The 15,996-nt window shown below is 44.0% G+C and overlaps 1 protein-coding gene across 5 annotated transcripts in view; it reads right to left on the bottom strand.

Annotated features, from left to right (window-relative positions):
* Positions 1 to 15,996, bottom strand: part of LOC120034059 (myocardin-related transcription factor A-like) — a 44,922-nt gene that overhangs the window by 18,913 nt on the left and 10,013 nt on the right. For 3 of the 5 annotated variants that reach the window (XM_038980471.1, XM_038980475.1, XM_038980472.1), the window contains 2 exons: positions 13,891 to 14,087; positions 1,128 to 1,193 (listed from right to left, as the gene is read on the bottom strand). In XM_038980471.1, coding sequence (XP_038836399.1) covers positions 1,128 to 1,193; positions 13,891 to 14,050 — 226 coding nt within the window. In that variant the 5' untranslated portion in view covers positions 14,051 to 14,087. Of the gene's footprint in view, positions 1 to 1,127; positions 1,194 to 1,412; positions 1,658 to 13,890; positions 14,088 to 15,996 lie in introns of those variants that run through there. The other 2 variants (XM_038980470.1, XM_038980474.1) reach the window with 1 other exon arrangement.

Raw genomic sequence — 15,996 nt, 5'->3', positions numbered from 1 at the left:
AACCGGTGCTTGACCAGTCGGCGAAAGCCAACATCACCCACGACAGAGAACGGTTGATTGTCAAGGGCAATGAATTCCATTATCTTGGCTTGAATGGATTTCGCCTACGAGTTGTCTCGCTGAAATGTTGTTACTCTTTCAAATGACTGCTTGACTGCTCGCTCCACACATCAGACATTGTGGGCTAGTTTAGGAATGCCGTGTTGCATGTGTAGCGCAAAATTTTACGTGGCGTCATTACGTCATGTACCTTCGTTATATAGGTATGCACGTCAGCTTTGACATCGGTTTTGTACATCAGGCGTTAAACTAGACATCGGCCGATACCGGCATTTTTAGCTGTCGGCCGATTACGATATGTTCACCGATATATCGTGCATCCCTAATATGAGGTCTAGGCAATCTATACAACTTTTAAGATCTGATAATCTGAACATATTTACATGACTTTATTCATGAAATGTGTAAAAAAACAGTAACCCCATGTGTCCATAGTACAATACAGAAACAGCCGTAGTTCACAAACAATGAGTTGAATCATATATTTGGCATATTTGGGCTTAGAACAGGTCATCTGTATGTACTATGTTGACACCAAATTTCATGCATTTTACATCAAACAGAATGTGTTCTGTGGCGTTGTCTGATATTGTACTAAATATAGTTAGAGGACGTAAATGGGTTAAAAAAAGGTTCCTGGAACTAACTAGTGTGAAACAGAGAGGAAGTCTATCTTAGCAATGTAAACATTCATTGACTGTGCAATGAAAAGAACAAGTGTAACAGCTCAAAATTAAATGTGGCAATGAATTAAATGCACAGACCCCAGTACACAATGAATGAGTTTAGCATTCAAAAGTCAGAAGCAGAGGAAGGAGCTCGATCCACTTTGCTTTGAAGACTGACAACGACATTTCTCAGAAAAAGGACTGCGACGATTTAACCACATGCATAATCATCAGGATCTCTAGAACATGAAGCAAAGCATTGAAAGCCATGTAAGATACTATACTGTTGTATATTAAGTGCCTGTTATGAAACAAGTGAGGTGACTACAATGGAGTAGCTTTACTGATTCTTATGGGCGTGAGGTTAGGACAACAAACTATCGGGAGAGTGTTACTTACGTGGCATGATCCCCTGACTGACCAGTTCCTCACGGGTCCGTCTCTGCTGGAGTTTGAGCTGGAGCACTGCATAAGAGGGACAGCAAGAGGTCAGGTGAGTACACTACAGACAGAAGCAGCAAGGGCAACAACCAATAGTGAAAACCCAAACGCCCTACAGTCAGTTTCCGCTACGTGCTCTTCTCCTTGGGAGGAAATACAAGGCCGGTTACAGCCGTGTTGTAAATTAATATAGTGTATCTTTCTGGGAGGTAGAAGCTAAGAGTTGAAGAGTACCCTACTCACTGCTCTTCTGGTCCTCGCTCCCTCCCTCCCACAGAGTCGTCTGACAGCCGATACAGAAGTTATCATCAGAGGCAGAGAGGAGAAATAGCGGGCAGATGGTCCCTGTCACACACACGCGCTTCCTGTTTCTACACTCAAACAGCAGCCAGGTTGTCGCGTTTTGACAACTTCTACCACACAGAGAGAGATAGAGAGAGCGACACTTCCGCATGGCTTGAACAATGCTAATGCAGAGGGCTTCTTGTAAAAACAGGAAGGCCCACATTCACCACTCACATTTCAAAATAGAATGAGGTGTTATATTGAGAGGAGTATATGTACAGATAAATGGTAACACTTCTGTACTGACTAAATGTGTATGACATGAATAAATGTGTCTTGCTAACAGCTGCCTAATCTCAGCTGGACCAAGCCTATAGAAGGAACACAGAAAGCTAGTGATGGAGACCATGTTCTCTGCATGACATCATCATTGCTATCCAGTGTTTACACTTCAGCCTCAGCGAGCTGAGTGGACTCATGTAAGTGATTCCTGTCAGATGTGAGGTAAAGTAAACCTACATCTCAGTACGCGCATAAGCAGTTTTCATGAAATTAGAGATGTGATACTGTACATGCGAGGGGAAGTTAAGCAGTTACAGTATACTACATAGCCATACAGTATGTGGCCTGGTGTTCATGTGTGAGAGTATGATTGTTGGACCAGTCCATTGTACTGTACACAAAGTGATGCTTGTGTGCACCTCCTGAGGTAGTTGTGTTTGTAGCTGGTCTGCTGCCTACATGTGAACCACAGGGAAGCATACTGACTAATAGGTCAGAGTGAGAGCAGTGTGGGCGATGTGGGACTTCTTTCTCATGGTCTCCCGTCTCTCTGAGCTCAGCCTCTGCAGTTTTTCACATCTCTGACCAGCGTCCACATTTCTCACAGTCCTGGCTGTCGCCTCTTTCCTTTTATATGTCCGTTTGACGTAGGACTCCCAATAGTCCCCTCGACAGGAGACCAGATTAAATGGGCTTACTGGGGGGGGCGCACAAACACAGACACTCCTCCAGTGGCAGATGATTTGCTAGTTGTGCCAAGGACTGACAGGGGAATGATGCCAGGTGCTTATACTGAATATTTTCTAGGCAAATGCTCACTCTGAAATGCCACAATTTGAATTCATTACCGTTCTCAGTACCTCACTTAATGTGATGTAAACGAGAACATTACATTTTTCACATTTTTCCTACCACCTGTCACTCTCCATAACTCCGTTTGTGCTCAATTTATGTATTGTTACCTTTCTCTGTGCGTCATTTCAAAACTTCCGGTGCACTTTTTCTACAATCGCCTATTCAATCGTTTGCTTCTTTGAGAATATTTTCTAAACCTTCCATTCCCTCCATCCCAACCCTGAGATGAAACCCATCCTCTCCCTGCTGGTTTCTATTTGTGTACCACACTGTAATATCTGGGAACTCTATCTCTCTGCCCGGCCCAGCCTGTTGAGTTACAGGGAATATTACTGTAAATCACCCGACACTCAAACTGCTCCGAAGCAGAAATCTAAGGCCTGGGCTCGGCCTGGCTGAATGAGGGGACACATGTGAACAGACACCCTCCTCAATCAGGGCCAAGGTATGCTATCCACCTTTGAAACTCTGAAGTCAAACCGGCTGCCAAGGCAGGTGCCTGTGGGTTACCACATCGTACAGTGTCTCTGAAAGACTGTACGTCTCGGTGCAAAACCTCTCGGTAAATCACAGTCTGTTTCAATGGTTCCAAGTCCATCTCAGTGTCTCAAGCCTGTCCCTGTTTTCCCTCAGCGTCCATCTGTGTCTTAGTATCTAAACCGGTCTCTGTGTGTCACACTAAACACCACAGTATCTTCATCAGTCTCAGTATTTCTCACCTTAACTCAGTGGGCCAGCGTATCTGCCTCACAGCACATTTATGTTTCTCTAAAAGTCAGTGTGAGATTCTCAGTGTGTCACGACTAAGTCTGTTCAGGCTCTTCTCGCTCCAACTCAGTTGGTGTCACGGCCCTGGCTGCACCCACAGGTGCCTGAGCATTGTCCACTGGGCACAGAGTCCTGGCGCTGCCCCATCTGTACCGGGGCCAGAAGGTCAACTTAGTACCTGACCAGCAGCCCAGAAGACACCAGACACCCACTCAGCCGGCCTGGGCAGCATAACTCAATACACACGATTCACTGAGAAAAACTCAACTGTATAGCTGGGAGTGTTTTATGGAGAGCTATGAAACAAAAGCCAAGTAGGAAGAGTAAGAATAATAATTCTCCATAATGATGCTACATCAAAAATATCTGTTAAAAAATATATATAACCAAACAAAGATATCAATGAAACCATATCTTCCACATCTCATATTATAAAGAGTTTGTGTGTATGTGTGCGTGTGTGCGTGCGTAATACGAATCCCACCTTCCCTCAGGCTCTGACAAGCCCGCCGTTCTAACTCCAATCGTATGCGTTGCTTATCCATGCTGTTGCTGATTGGAGGGTGCCCAAAAGAGGTGGGGTCCGTGTGAAGGGACGTGTTGGTGTCCAGCATGGTGATCAGGTTCAAAAAAAATAATAAGTATTACTGAAAGACGGTGGTCCCATCAAATAATGTCCAAAAATAGAATTCTCTGTTCAGTTCAGTCCAGTCAATATGTATTATCACATTTGTGATATCTTTTGGAAAAGTCACAGAGATTCTGCTAAATATATTAATGCAGGATGTCGCCCGATGGACCAAAATAAGAGCATTAGAATATCAACGGTCCTCGTGCAAGTGACAAAAATCATGAGAAGATTGAAGTTTTCCAAAAGTCCATATAAAGTGCTCTATACATAACTGTGTTCTCACTGACCTCTCCCTCTTGTTTTTTAGCAAACAAAGTTCCGAATAGTTCAGAATGCCCAAATCTCATTGAAAAAACAAAACCAAATGAAAAAGATGGAAAATAAGAAACACTGGCTTGCAGTGGAAATGTACAGCTGCTATGAGTTTCAAGAGCCAGTATCTACTGCAGCAAGACGAGTGAGTGAGGTGAGTGTGTGGGTCTGTGAGTGTGTGTCAAATGCCTGTGAATCCGTGATCAAGCACTGTCACAGCTGTTGCTGCAGCCACTCACTCCGCCATTGACAGACACCGACACACTTCAGCTAAACCTTTTCCTCCTAACCACAATCAAATACTTCCCCCTTGGCACCTGGGACCTCTGCTCATTAGTGACAACATAAGAGTGCACACCTGTGAGCTTTGTGCACAATCTAGACGCACCATATTCAACTGGTGGACTGCGGTCCGGATCCGGTCCCAGAACGGGGTCAATACGGGCCATGGGTGCAGACTACAAAATAAATAAATATAAACTCAGCAAAAAAAGAAACGTCCTTTCACTGTCAACTGCGTTTATTTTCAGCAAACTTAACATGTGTAAATATTTGTATGAACATAAGATTCAACAACTGAGACATAAACTGAACAAGTTCCACAGACGTGACTAACAGAAATGGAATAATGTGTCCCTGAACAAAGGGGGAGGGTCAAAATCATAGGTAACAGTCAGTATCTGGTGTGGCCACCTGCTGCATTAAGTACTGCAGTGCATCTCCTCATGGACTGCACCAGATTTGCCAGTTCTTGCTGAGAGATGTTACCCCACTATTCCACCAAGGCACCTGCAAGTTCCCGGACATTTATGGGGGAAATGGCCCTAGCCCTCACCCTCCAATCCAACAGGTCCCAGACGTGCTCAATGGGATTGAGATCCAAGCTCTTCGCTGGCCATGGCAGAACACTGACATTCCTGTCTTTCAGGAAATCACTCACAGAACGAGCAGTATGGCTGTTGGCATTGTCATGCTGGAGGGTCATGTCAGGATGAGCCTGCAGTAAGGGTACCAGATGAGGGAGGAGGACGTCTTCCCTGTAACGCACAGCATTGAGATTGCCTGCACTGACAACAAGCGGTCTGATGATGCTGTGACACACCACCCCAGACCATGACGGACCCTCCACATCCAAATCGATCCCGCTCCAGAGTACAGGCCTCAGTGTAACGCTCATTCCTTCGACAATAAACGCGAACCCGACCATCACCCCTGGTGAGACAAAACCGCGACTCGTCAGTCTGCCTGGTCCAGCGACGGTGGGTTTTTGCCCATAGGCAACGTTGTTGCCGGTGATGTCTGGTGAGGACCTGCCTTACAACAGGCCTACAAGCCCTTAGTCCAGCCTCTCTCGGCCTATTGCGGACAGTCTGAGAACTGATGGAGGGATTGTGCGTTCCTGGTGTAACTCGGGCAGTTGTTGTTGCCATCCTGTACCTGTCCCGCAGGTGTGATGTTTGGATGTACCGATCCTGTGCAGGTATTGTTACACGTGGTCTGCCACTGCGAGGACGATCAGCTGTCCGTCCTGTCTCCCTGTAGCGCTGTCTTAGGCGTCTCACAGTATGGACATTGCAATTTATTGCCCTAGCCACATCTACAGTCCTCATGCCTCCTTGCATCATGCCTAAGGCATGTTCACGCAGATGAGTAGGGACCCTGGGCATCTTTCTTTTGGTGTTTTTCAGAGTCAGTAGAAAGGCCTCTTTAGTGTCCTAAGATTTCATAACTGTGACCTTAATTGCCTACCGTCTAAACTGTTAGTGTTTTAACGACCGTTCCACAGGTGCTTGTTCATTAATTGTTTATGGTTCATTGAACAAGCATGGGAAACAGTGTTTAAACCCTTTACAATGAAGATCTGTGAAGTTATTTGGATTTTTACGAATTATCTTTGAAAGACAGGGTCCTGAAAAAGGGACATTTCTTTTTTTTGCTGAGTTTATTTTTTGGAAGTAGGTCAGGCTTTGACCCCTGGTATCATATAAAACACACATAAGACATGGAAACATTTGTAGAATTTCAGAAAATTTGCTTTAAACAGCTAAAAAATAAAATGCTCTGCCCCATGCAAAATGTGTAGAATTGTGGGAAATTAGCTTTAAAACTGCAAGATTTTCTTTACACCAACAAGAGGGTTGTGAACAGTTTGGGGGTCACATGGGTTGCGAGGTGGAGGTTTGTTACTACGCCGATAAATGACAATATCCATCCGGACCTTTGCCCCCTAGGAGATTACTATTTAAAATAGTACTTGAGTACACCTGATGTAGGCAGACAGCATACTGGCCCCACACAGTACCCTGATGTAGGCAGACAGCATAATAGCTTCACAGAGTACGCTGATGTAGGCAGACAACAAAATGGCCCCACACAGTACCCTGATGTAGGCAGACAGCATAATGGCCCCACACAGTACCCTGATGTAGACAGACAGCATAATGGCCCCACACAGTACCCTGATGTAGACAGACAGCATAATGGCCCCACACAGTACCCTGATGTAGACAGACAGCATAATGGCCCCACACAGTACCCCTGAGGTAGGCAGACACCATAATGGCCCCAGGGAAGAAACTGCCACCACAGATCCCCAAACAGAAACCAAGGCTGGGTCTTTGACGGTTTCAGTCTTCACCGTTTTGACTTTCGTAAGCAAAACATTTGCTAATAAAAGATGGCAGTGACAGAGAGTGAGAACTTTAAAATGTGAAACACGTTTTGGTCTGCCACTTCTCATTAAAACATCAATGCTAATCAAAGCCCTAAAATCATTTTCTGAAGATGAAGTACAAAAAAACTGCCAAAACAGACATTTAAAAACAGAAATGTATCCTACAGCTGTGTGTACTGCCAAGTTACCATTTGTATTCACATAATGGTGGATCAGGTGAGTTAAAATAAAGTCTGGAACTAGCCTGGGGGTCATAACAAAGAACTATGTGAGGTAGAGAAAATCCCCAGGGAAGCTCTTGTTGATTATTATTGGCATTCACTTTGTGTTTTAGAACAGATTTGTGTAATGGCTTTAGAGAACCGGCCACAATAAAGGTGATCATAAGAGACTATTTACAGATGCCCACAAACTGTGTGTGTGCGCGAGAAACGCTGGAATAAGGATGCACAATCCTCAGGCAAAGCTCACTTTGACAAGGAAGGGGGAAATGAATCAAGACTGATCCCCCTTGCTGCAGATAAGGCACCAACCATATGCTTGCAGGGATAATCCTGCTTTCAGGATGTGTGTGTGTGTCATATGTGTGTGTGTGTCATAAATACTGATGATAGGAAAAGCTAATAACTCACAGGGGCTCTAAGCATATCCAAAATACCTCAAGTTGCATTCTGCTGTTTCAGTGAAAGTGGTCATAATCCATGTTAATCAGACTGAAATAGAGCTCCCTGTGGGCATCCTCTGACTACTAGATCAGTGATGGTTATGTTCAGAACTATACATGGTCAGAGTCAAATTTATTTATTTTTATTTCACCTTTATTTAACCAGGTAGGCAAGTTGAGAACAAGTTCTCATTTACAATTGCGACCTGGCCAAGATAAAGCAAAGCAGTTCAACACATACAACAACACAGAGTTACACATGGAGTAAAACAAACATAGTCAATAATACAGTAGAAAAAGAAGTCTATATACAATGTGAGCAAATGAGGTGAGATAAGGGAGGTAAAGGCAAAAAAAAGCCATGGTGGCAAAGTAAATACAATATAGCAAGTAAAACACTGGAATGTTAGATTTGCAGTGGAAGAATGTGCAAAGTAGAGATAGAAATAATGGGGTGCAAAGGAGCAAAATAAATAAATACCGTAGGGGGAGAGGTAGTTGTTTGGGCTAAATTATAGATGGGCTATGTACAGGTGCAGTAATTTGTGAGCTGCTCTGACAGCTGGTGCTTAAAGCTAGTGAGGGAGATAAGTGTTTCCAGTTTCAGAGATTTTTGTAGTTTGTTCCAGTCATTGGCAGCAGAGAACTGGAAGGAGAGGTGGCCAAAGGAAGAATTGGTTTTGGGGGTATACCAGAGAGATATACCTGCTGGAGCGCGTGCTACAGGTGGGTGCTGCTAAATGAACTGTAAGTTAAGAATCTAGGGTCAAAATCAGCCCATAGCCCGATAATAAATGCAAACCAATTCTCGCTATTGCCAAACAATCCAACCAATTCCTTGCTGATAAGGCCCAAGGAAAACACGAAATAGCTAGAGAAAAACACTCTTCTGTGAGGCTACTTGCCGATCCTCCTGTACATGCTTATAAAGTACTGAAGCCTTATGACTTCTGAAAGAAGGAAACTGTATACAGAGTTGACCTCTGGTAGTTCCAGCAGGGGTAGTTCACCTACCAGCTGTTTCATAACCAACCCCAGAAGATGCATTTAGCCTGCAGGTTTGGTGTGACCAAGCACCCTCAGACAGGGAGGTAAAATAATCACATCTCCTAGAAGCAGTCTTGGGGGGGTCTTTAAATGGAAGTGCTAGGACATCGCTGAGGAGAAATTATGATCTTCAGAGCCAGAGGTAACAGACACTGATAATTGTCATCATTCACTGCGTGTAATCAGGGTACCTCCTATTCCAAGACCAAGAGGAAACCGCTAGGGTATCCGATACCGGCCTGGGTCCGTTTTCCCGATAGCGATGGAAACTAGACTAATGAGTGTTTTAACGATGAATCGCTACAACGGCAGAAGATCTAACATGAGATTCCCAAAACACCACAGAGAGAGAACATTCGCTAAGTGTGTCATTGGCGCATGTGGCAATAGTGATAAGATTGAAAGAAAGGCAGCGCTGCTCTCAGATCAGCTTTCTCCATTCAAATCTTACCATAACATACTAATTATTTCACAATACTGACGATGGGTCAGCTCCTAGAGAGATATATTACCACATTATGTCTGCAAATAATGAGGCGGCTTATTCTAATGCTAACCCGATAATAATGCACTAAATCAGTTTGGGCATATAATTGCGCACATTGTTACACCAAAATATATTGAGTCAAAAATTACAAAGTAGCCTACAATTAGCTACTGTAAATAGAACTCAATACGATTTCAATATATAGCCCTATATGCATCTCCGTTTTCATTTGAAGCATCTTCTTATCCTTCACTTGTTTGTAACAATTACAAAAACACTGGCAACTTTGTATTTGTAGTCAACTTTGTTCCAATGTTATCGGCGGTCACAGAGACAGATAAACATCTTGTTTCTATGTTTAGCGGAGATCTGTGTATAAAGTGAAGCAGAAGGGGAACAAAAGCATCTAACGACGCAATTAGCTGTTAAGAGTGGTATGAGGCAGTAGGTAAATAAAGAGCGTTTTGAGGTGCAACTTTAGTAACAAGGCTTTTGGGAAACAGCTTGGAAATCTAACCATGCTACTACGAAGGTTCTAACGATGAACTTAATATGTTTTTGGGAAACTGGGCCCTGGCATCTCAATATCTGGTGGGCCTACTGTGTTTGAAACAAGATGGAGTCCACATTCAAACAGTTACTGCTGCTGCCTTCACACCTCTTCATCGAGGTCTTACTCAGGAGGAAGGGTGTGCGGTAAACAAGTCTCGAATTAACTCCTTCTCTCTGGGCCTGGGCTCCAGAATGTGAGCACCCCCCACCAAGCCTTCCCCTCGGGCTGACTGTTTTAAATAGTAGGCCAGCTGGCTATGGGGGCTATATCCAGCTACCCTTCACTGGTGCAGACGGCAGCTAGGGTTACTCACAGATATCCCTGCACACACACAACCTGACTCGACACATATCTTGTGTTAAGGATCTAGAACCTGTTCAATATCCTCAGTGCATTTGAACACATAAAAACACAAGTTAACACTGAAAAAGACATTTCGATTACATTAAGAGAACATCCAAGGTTTGAAAATGAACCTCATCTCCTGATACATAGGACATGTTGCATACATGCAAATGTCAATGTACATGTGATGTGCCACAGTACTTCAGTTCCCTGTCCTTCCTCTAATGCTGTACGGCCAGTTAAAGTGTTTCTGTCAGCCACAAGATGGCAGCGTGTATCATCTCAAACAACACTGATATTTTTAGTGGTCCACAATGTTCAATCCAGCTGCTGTGTACATCTGGCAGCATGTGTTCAGGGCCAGAGATGAAAGAGCAAGTAGGGTTCATAGGACTTCAGGGTGATTATCTCTTATGAACTCTTCGTGCAGTCATCCTTACTGTCACGTCCCTTATTCCTGGTCAATCACATTCACAGTACATGAGGTCAGCTATATGGTTCAGGTGTCAAGGTTTTCCACTAATATTTCACAGTTGAAAAAAAAAATTACACATTTAGACTCATAGCAGTGGACTTTATATGCCTCTTGATCTCATCTCTCTCGCTCTTTGCTGCCCCTTGTTTATAATCTTTTTCCTCCCTTCCCATCATTCCCTTCAATTAATCTCTGTTCTCCCTTCTCTCGTTTGACAGCCTTGATTACCATAGATGTGTAAACATATCAAAATATGAACAGATAAGGAATTGAGGATATATCTACGTCAAGAACATAACTGTCGGCTGCTAATATCCAAAAATCCACATGCCAACACCCACACTATTATAGAAAAACACACACATCAATCAATTATTATTCTCTGCTACGTAAGGCTCCTCGAGCATGAGTGTTTCAGATAAACGTCAGGAAGACATTTCTGTTTCCATGGAAACAGACGTCTTGGAGGGTTCGGGTTCACGTTTTTTGGCCTAGTGGGAGATCTATCAACGTGCCCTTGAGCAGGGCCTTGACCCTGGATGCTTCTGTGTTTCGCTCTGAATGAGAGTCTGTTGGATGACTGGTATGATGTAGTTGTTGTACGTTTCGGATATAAAAATAAAAAAAAACAACAGTGTGTGTGTGTGTGTGTGTGTGTGTGTGTGTGTGTGTGTGTGTGTGTGTGTGTGTGTGTGTGTGTGTGTGTGTGTCTATGTTGAGAATCAACTCAGTGCTCTGTGTGGAACAGTGTCAGGAGACAAAAACATTTTTAAATGTGGAGGAACTAGTTCATTAAGAGCACAGATTTCTGCTTTCCATTAGGAAACGTTCATCTCTGGTGTGTCGTGACCAATAAACACGACCCAGGCACCTCATCACACCTGACTCCCTACAGACACTTCACACTTCTCCCCTCACCTGTCAGAACAGCAGACTAAAGGTGCAGAGCATGCTCACTCATAATGGAGCCTGTGTGTGCATGCTTATCGGCAAACGTACACTGACACCCATACACCCCAATTAGCATGCTATCCATTGGTGAACATTCATTCACAGAGCAAGATGGAGATCAGAGTGGAGTAGAGCACAGTGTCAGGGCAGCAGTGTCTAGCCCTGCTGTGTTTTGAATACAACTGCGGTCTGGGTGTGAGTGCAGTACCTCGACAACCACTACACACTTGATCTCTCAGTCCTCCTCCTTAGCAAAGTGGTTGGATCCAGGCCAACTTAGTCAATAAACAGTCGTGTTGAGCTGCCTGCACTTCAGTGAAATATTGGGACAAGTATGTAACCTCTGAATTCCTAAAATAACTGAGCATGTGCAGTGTTGGGGAAGCTACTCTGAAAATATAGTTCACCAAGCTACCAATTACTTCACACTGGAAGAAGATAAGCTACATTAAAGCTACCCTTAAGAAAAATATAGTTTACTGAACTAAAGTTACTTTGAACAAGAGGTTAATTACATCCAAAATACTTTGTGATAAATAATCATATCTAAATCTGAAATATCAGACTACAAATTGCAAGAAGTTAACAGAATGTTTTTAGCCTATTAAACACACAAACTGTGTTTCAAGTGAGAATTAGACAGGTCTGATGCCAAAAAATAAAAGGAAATTGCCTACTTCACCCATATTATCTTTTAGCTGAAAAAGTCATGTAGTTCCAGTAGCTAGCCTCAAGGCAAAAAAAGTTAGGAATTGAGTTCAACTACCACCAAGCTACTGCAAAACGGAGTTAAATGACTAGTTGAACTACATGTAGTTCACTACTACAACACTGAGCATGGGCGTGTACGCTCGGGGATAACACGCAAAGTTAGAGCTGCAGTTTGCTGCTTTGTCTGCGGTAATAAAATGTTAACTATGTAAACTCACACAGCATCTGATGATAGCATGAGTGGAAAGGGTGAGATGAGTGGAAAAAGTGAACACGATTAACTCAGACTTGTATTGCTCATGATAGCATGCTGCTCTTTTTAAAATTTGCTTGTCTCACAGCTTCCCTTCGCTGAGATGCTTGTGGTTTAGGATGCTGGTGTGGTTTGGAGGAACAAAGTGCTTTTACCCCCAAGCCATAAGACTTCTGAACAGCTTATCAAATGGCACCCCCCAACCCCTCTTTTACGCTGTGCTACTCTCTGTTTATCATATATGCATAGTCACTTTAACTATACATTAATGTACATGCTACCTCAATTAGCCCGACTAACCGGTGCCCCCGCACATTGGCTACCCGGACTATCTGCATTGTGTCCCGCCACCCGCCACCCACCAACCCCTCTTTTACGCAACTGCTACTCTCTGTTTATCATATATTAATAGCCACTTTAACCATGCCTACATGTACATACTACCTCAATTAGCCCAACTAACCGGTGCCTGTATATAGCCTCGCTACTGTATATAGCCTCACTCCTGTATATAGCCTCGCTCCTGTATATAGCCTCGCTCCTGTATATAGCCTCGCTCCTGTATATAGCCTCGCTCCTGTATATAGCCTCGCTACTGTTACAGCCTCGCTACTGTATATAGCCTCGCTACTGTATATAGCCTCGCTACTGTTACAGCCTCGCTACTGTATATAGCCTCGCTACTGTTATTATTCACTGTCTTTATACTGTTGTTATTTATTTCCTTACTAATCTATTGTTCATCCTAATACGTATTTTTTACTTAAAAATTGCACTTGTAAGGTCTACTACACCTGTTGTATTCGGCGCACGTGACAAATACACTTTGATTTGATTTGAAAAGGAGAGAGTAGCCCCCATGTTTAGACTATCGCACACACACACACACACACACACACACACGTTCCTATTTTCCTCATGTCTGTAAAAATAATTTCATACACAAGCTCTTCCTCCTCATGACTTAATGAGAGCTCAAGTTCAGCTGGCTTTTATTCCTGCACAACAGCTTCTACTCCTCTTCCTCAAGTGCACTTTCGCAAACTGCATTCCAGGTACCCTTTGACCCGGAGTGCACATGGGTAAGATACTACTCTCCTCCCCCTCATTGAGCTCTTTCAGCTGGAATTCTAACAACTTTGCCATACAACTCTCCCTCCTTGACCAGAGACCACTGTGGGTACTGTGCCAAGTGATAGGAAGTATGAGAGCAAACTGTAACGGTTCTACAGTTCTATAGTTCTACCTACATTATAGAAGTGTTTACACAACACAGAGCCTCAGACTGAGTAACCTGTCCATACTTCATAGCTGCAGTCTTTCTGATGAAAGTGGATGGTCTTCGCACCATATAGCATCAGTCCACCGGGGTTTTAATCTCATCAGCGGGCTTGATGGCAGTTGCCTGGAATCAGAACGTGCACTCACCGTTTTTCCTGTCTCTCAGGGGCAGCAGGTTGGGGGCGGGTTGCAGCGACAGCTCTTGCAGCTCATTGGTCACTGCCTCGCTATGTGGGCTGGGGGCGGAGTCAGACGATGCAGGAGCCGAACCACTTGGGCCTGGCTCCTCCCCTGCTTGGGCCTCCATGATCGCAGGGGGGACAGAGGGTGGCTGACGGACAGACCTGAGAGATAAACAAAATAACACATTCATCAAAAATGCCTAGAACTCTCACCATCTTACTAAACTGGCTAGAACATCCCTCCTTTACTTGTATCCCCAACTGCTTCCTGCCTCACATCACCTGCCTGACACATTCCCAGGGCTCCCCTCCAGTTCACTAGCCTGACAGAGTGTATGAGCCCTAATCCAATAGGTTAATGGGTCTTGCTGCAGAACGACCAGCCCATCCCCATGGCAACCCACCATAACAGGCAGGACTGCAGATGAAACACTGGGCCCAGCCAATACTGCGGAGGACCAGCTCCTTGCCATGGCAACGCCTTACATAAACACCACCCAATGCAGAGAAATTTACAAAATCACATGCTAACGGATTCAGAGGAGCAGCCTAAAACAGACATTGCCTTGGAATGAGAGCTCAACTTGCTACTGATGGGCCACAAAGGTGCTCTTGCAAACCTCCAGCTAATCTGTCACTTAGCAGTGTGTACCGATATGGTCTCCTACACTAAATATCAATGACTTGATGGAATGCAGTCTGTATCCACATGCCATTTTTGCATTAGTCATGTGGTGTGCTTTACTCATAATGCATTCATTCATTGTTAAACTTATTTGCAGTTTTCTCAGCAGGTAAAACAGCAGCATAGCTGAATAGCTGTGTTTTACAGAATTTGGTGCAGCAGTTAATTTTACTGCTGTGCAATCTACTGTAATACAACGCTTTGCATAGTGTTACACTGCCATCCATTGTCTTCTTGTTTAATGCCTCACCCCATGGTTAAAGGCCCAGTGCAGTCAAAAAGGTGATATCTCTGTGTTTTATATATACACTGAACAAAAATATAAAACGCAACATGTAAAGTGTTGGTCCCATGTTTCATGAGCTGAAATAAAAGATCCCAGAAATGTTCCATATGTACAAAAAGTTTATTTCTCTCAAATCCCTGTTAGTGAGCATTTCTCCTTTGCCAAGATAATTCATCCACCTGACAGGTGTAGCATATCAAGAAGTTGATTAAACAGCATGATCATTACACAGGTGCACCTTGTGCTGGGGACAATAAAAGGCCACAAAAAATATGCAGTTGTCACACAACATAATGCCACAGATGTCTCAAGTTGAGGGAGCGTGCAATTGGCATGCTGACTGCAGGAATGTCCACCAGAGCTGTTGCCAGAGAATTGAATGTTCATTTCTCTACAAAAAGCCACCTCCAACGTCGTTTTAGAGAATTTGACAGTACGTCCAACAGGCCTCACAACCGCCGACCACGTGTAACTACGCCAGTCCAGGACCTCTACATACGGCTTCTTCACCTTCAGGATTGTCTGAGACCAGCCACCCGGACAGCTGATGAAACTGTGGGTTTGCACAACCGAAGAATTTCGGCACAAACGGTCAGAAACTGTCTCATGGAGGCTCATCTGCATGCTCGTCGTCCTCACCAGGGTCTTAATCTGACTGCAGTTTGGTGTTGTAAACCCACTTCAATGGGGAAATGCTCACCTTCGATATCCACTGGCACGCTGGAGAAGTGTGCTCTTCACAGATGAATCCCGGTTTCAACTATACCGGGCCGCATGGCTTGTGGGCGAGCGGTTTGCTGATCTCAACATTGTGAACAGAGTGCCCCATGGTGGCGGTGGGGTTATGGTATGGGCAGGCATAAGCTAAGGACACAATTGCATTTTATCAATGGCTGTTTGAATGCAATTTAAAAGGTTGCGAACAGTGAAAATGTGATGATATTTGGATGAAACCAGTTAATAGTAGGTTGACCCAATTATGAAAAATGACTAGCTGTTACGTTGACAAAGTTGATCATAAAGTTACTGGTTACCTCCCCCCATGTCAAACGCTTGGATCCAGGAGGCAGGATTTACTACCAGCTTTATGCAACGTCACG

Source organism: Salvelinus namaycush, chromosome 41 (assembly GCF_016432855.1).
Source record: "Salvelinus namaycush isolate Seneca chromosome 41, SaNama_1.0, whole genome shotgun sequence".
Classification (NCBI taxonomy): Eukaryota; Metazoa; Chordata; class Actinopteri; order Salmoniformes; family Salmonidae; genus Salvelinus; species Salvelinus namaycush.
This window is presented reverse-complemented; position numbering and strand designations above follow the sequence as displayed.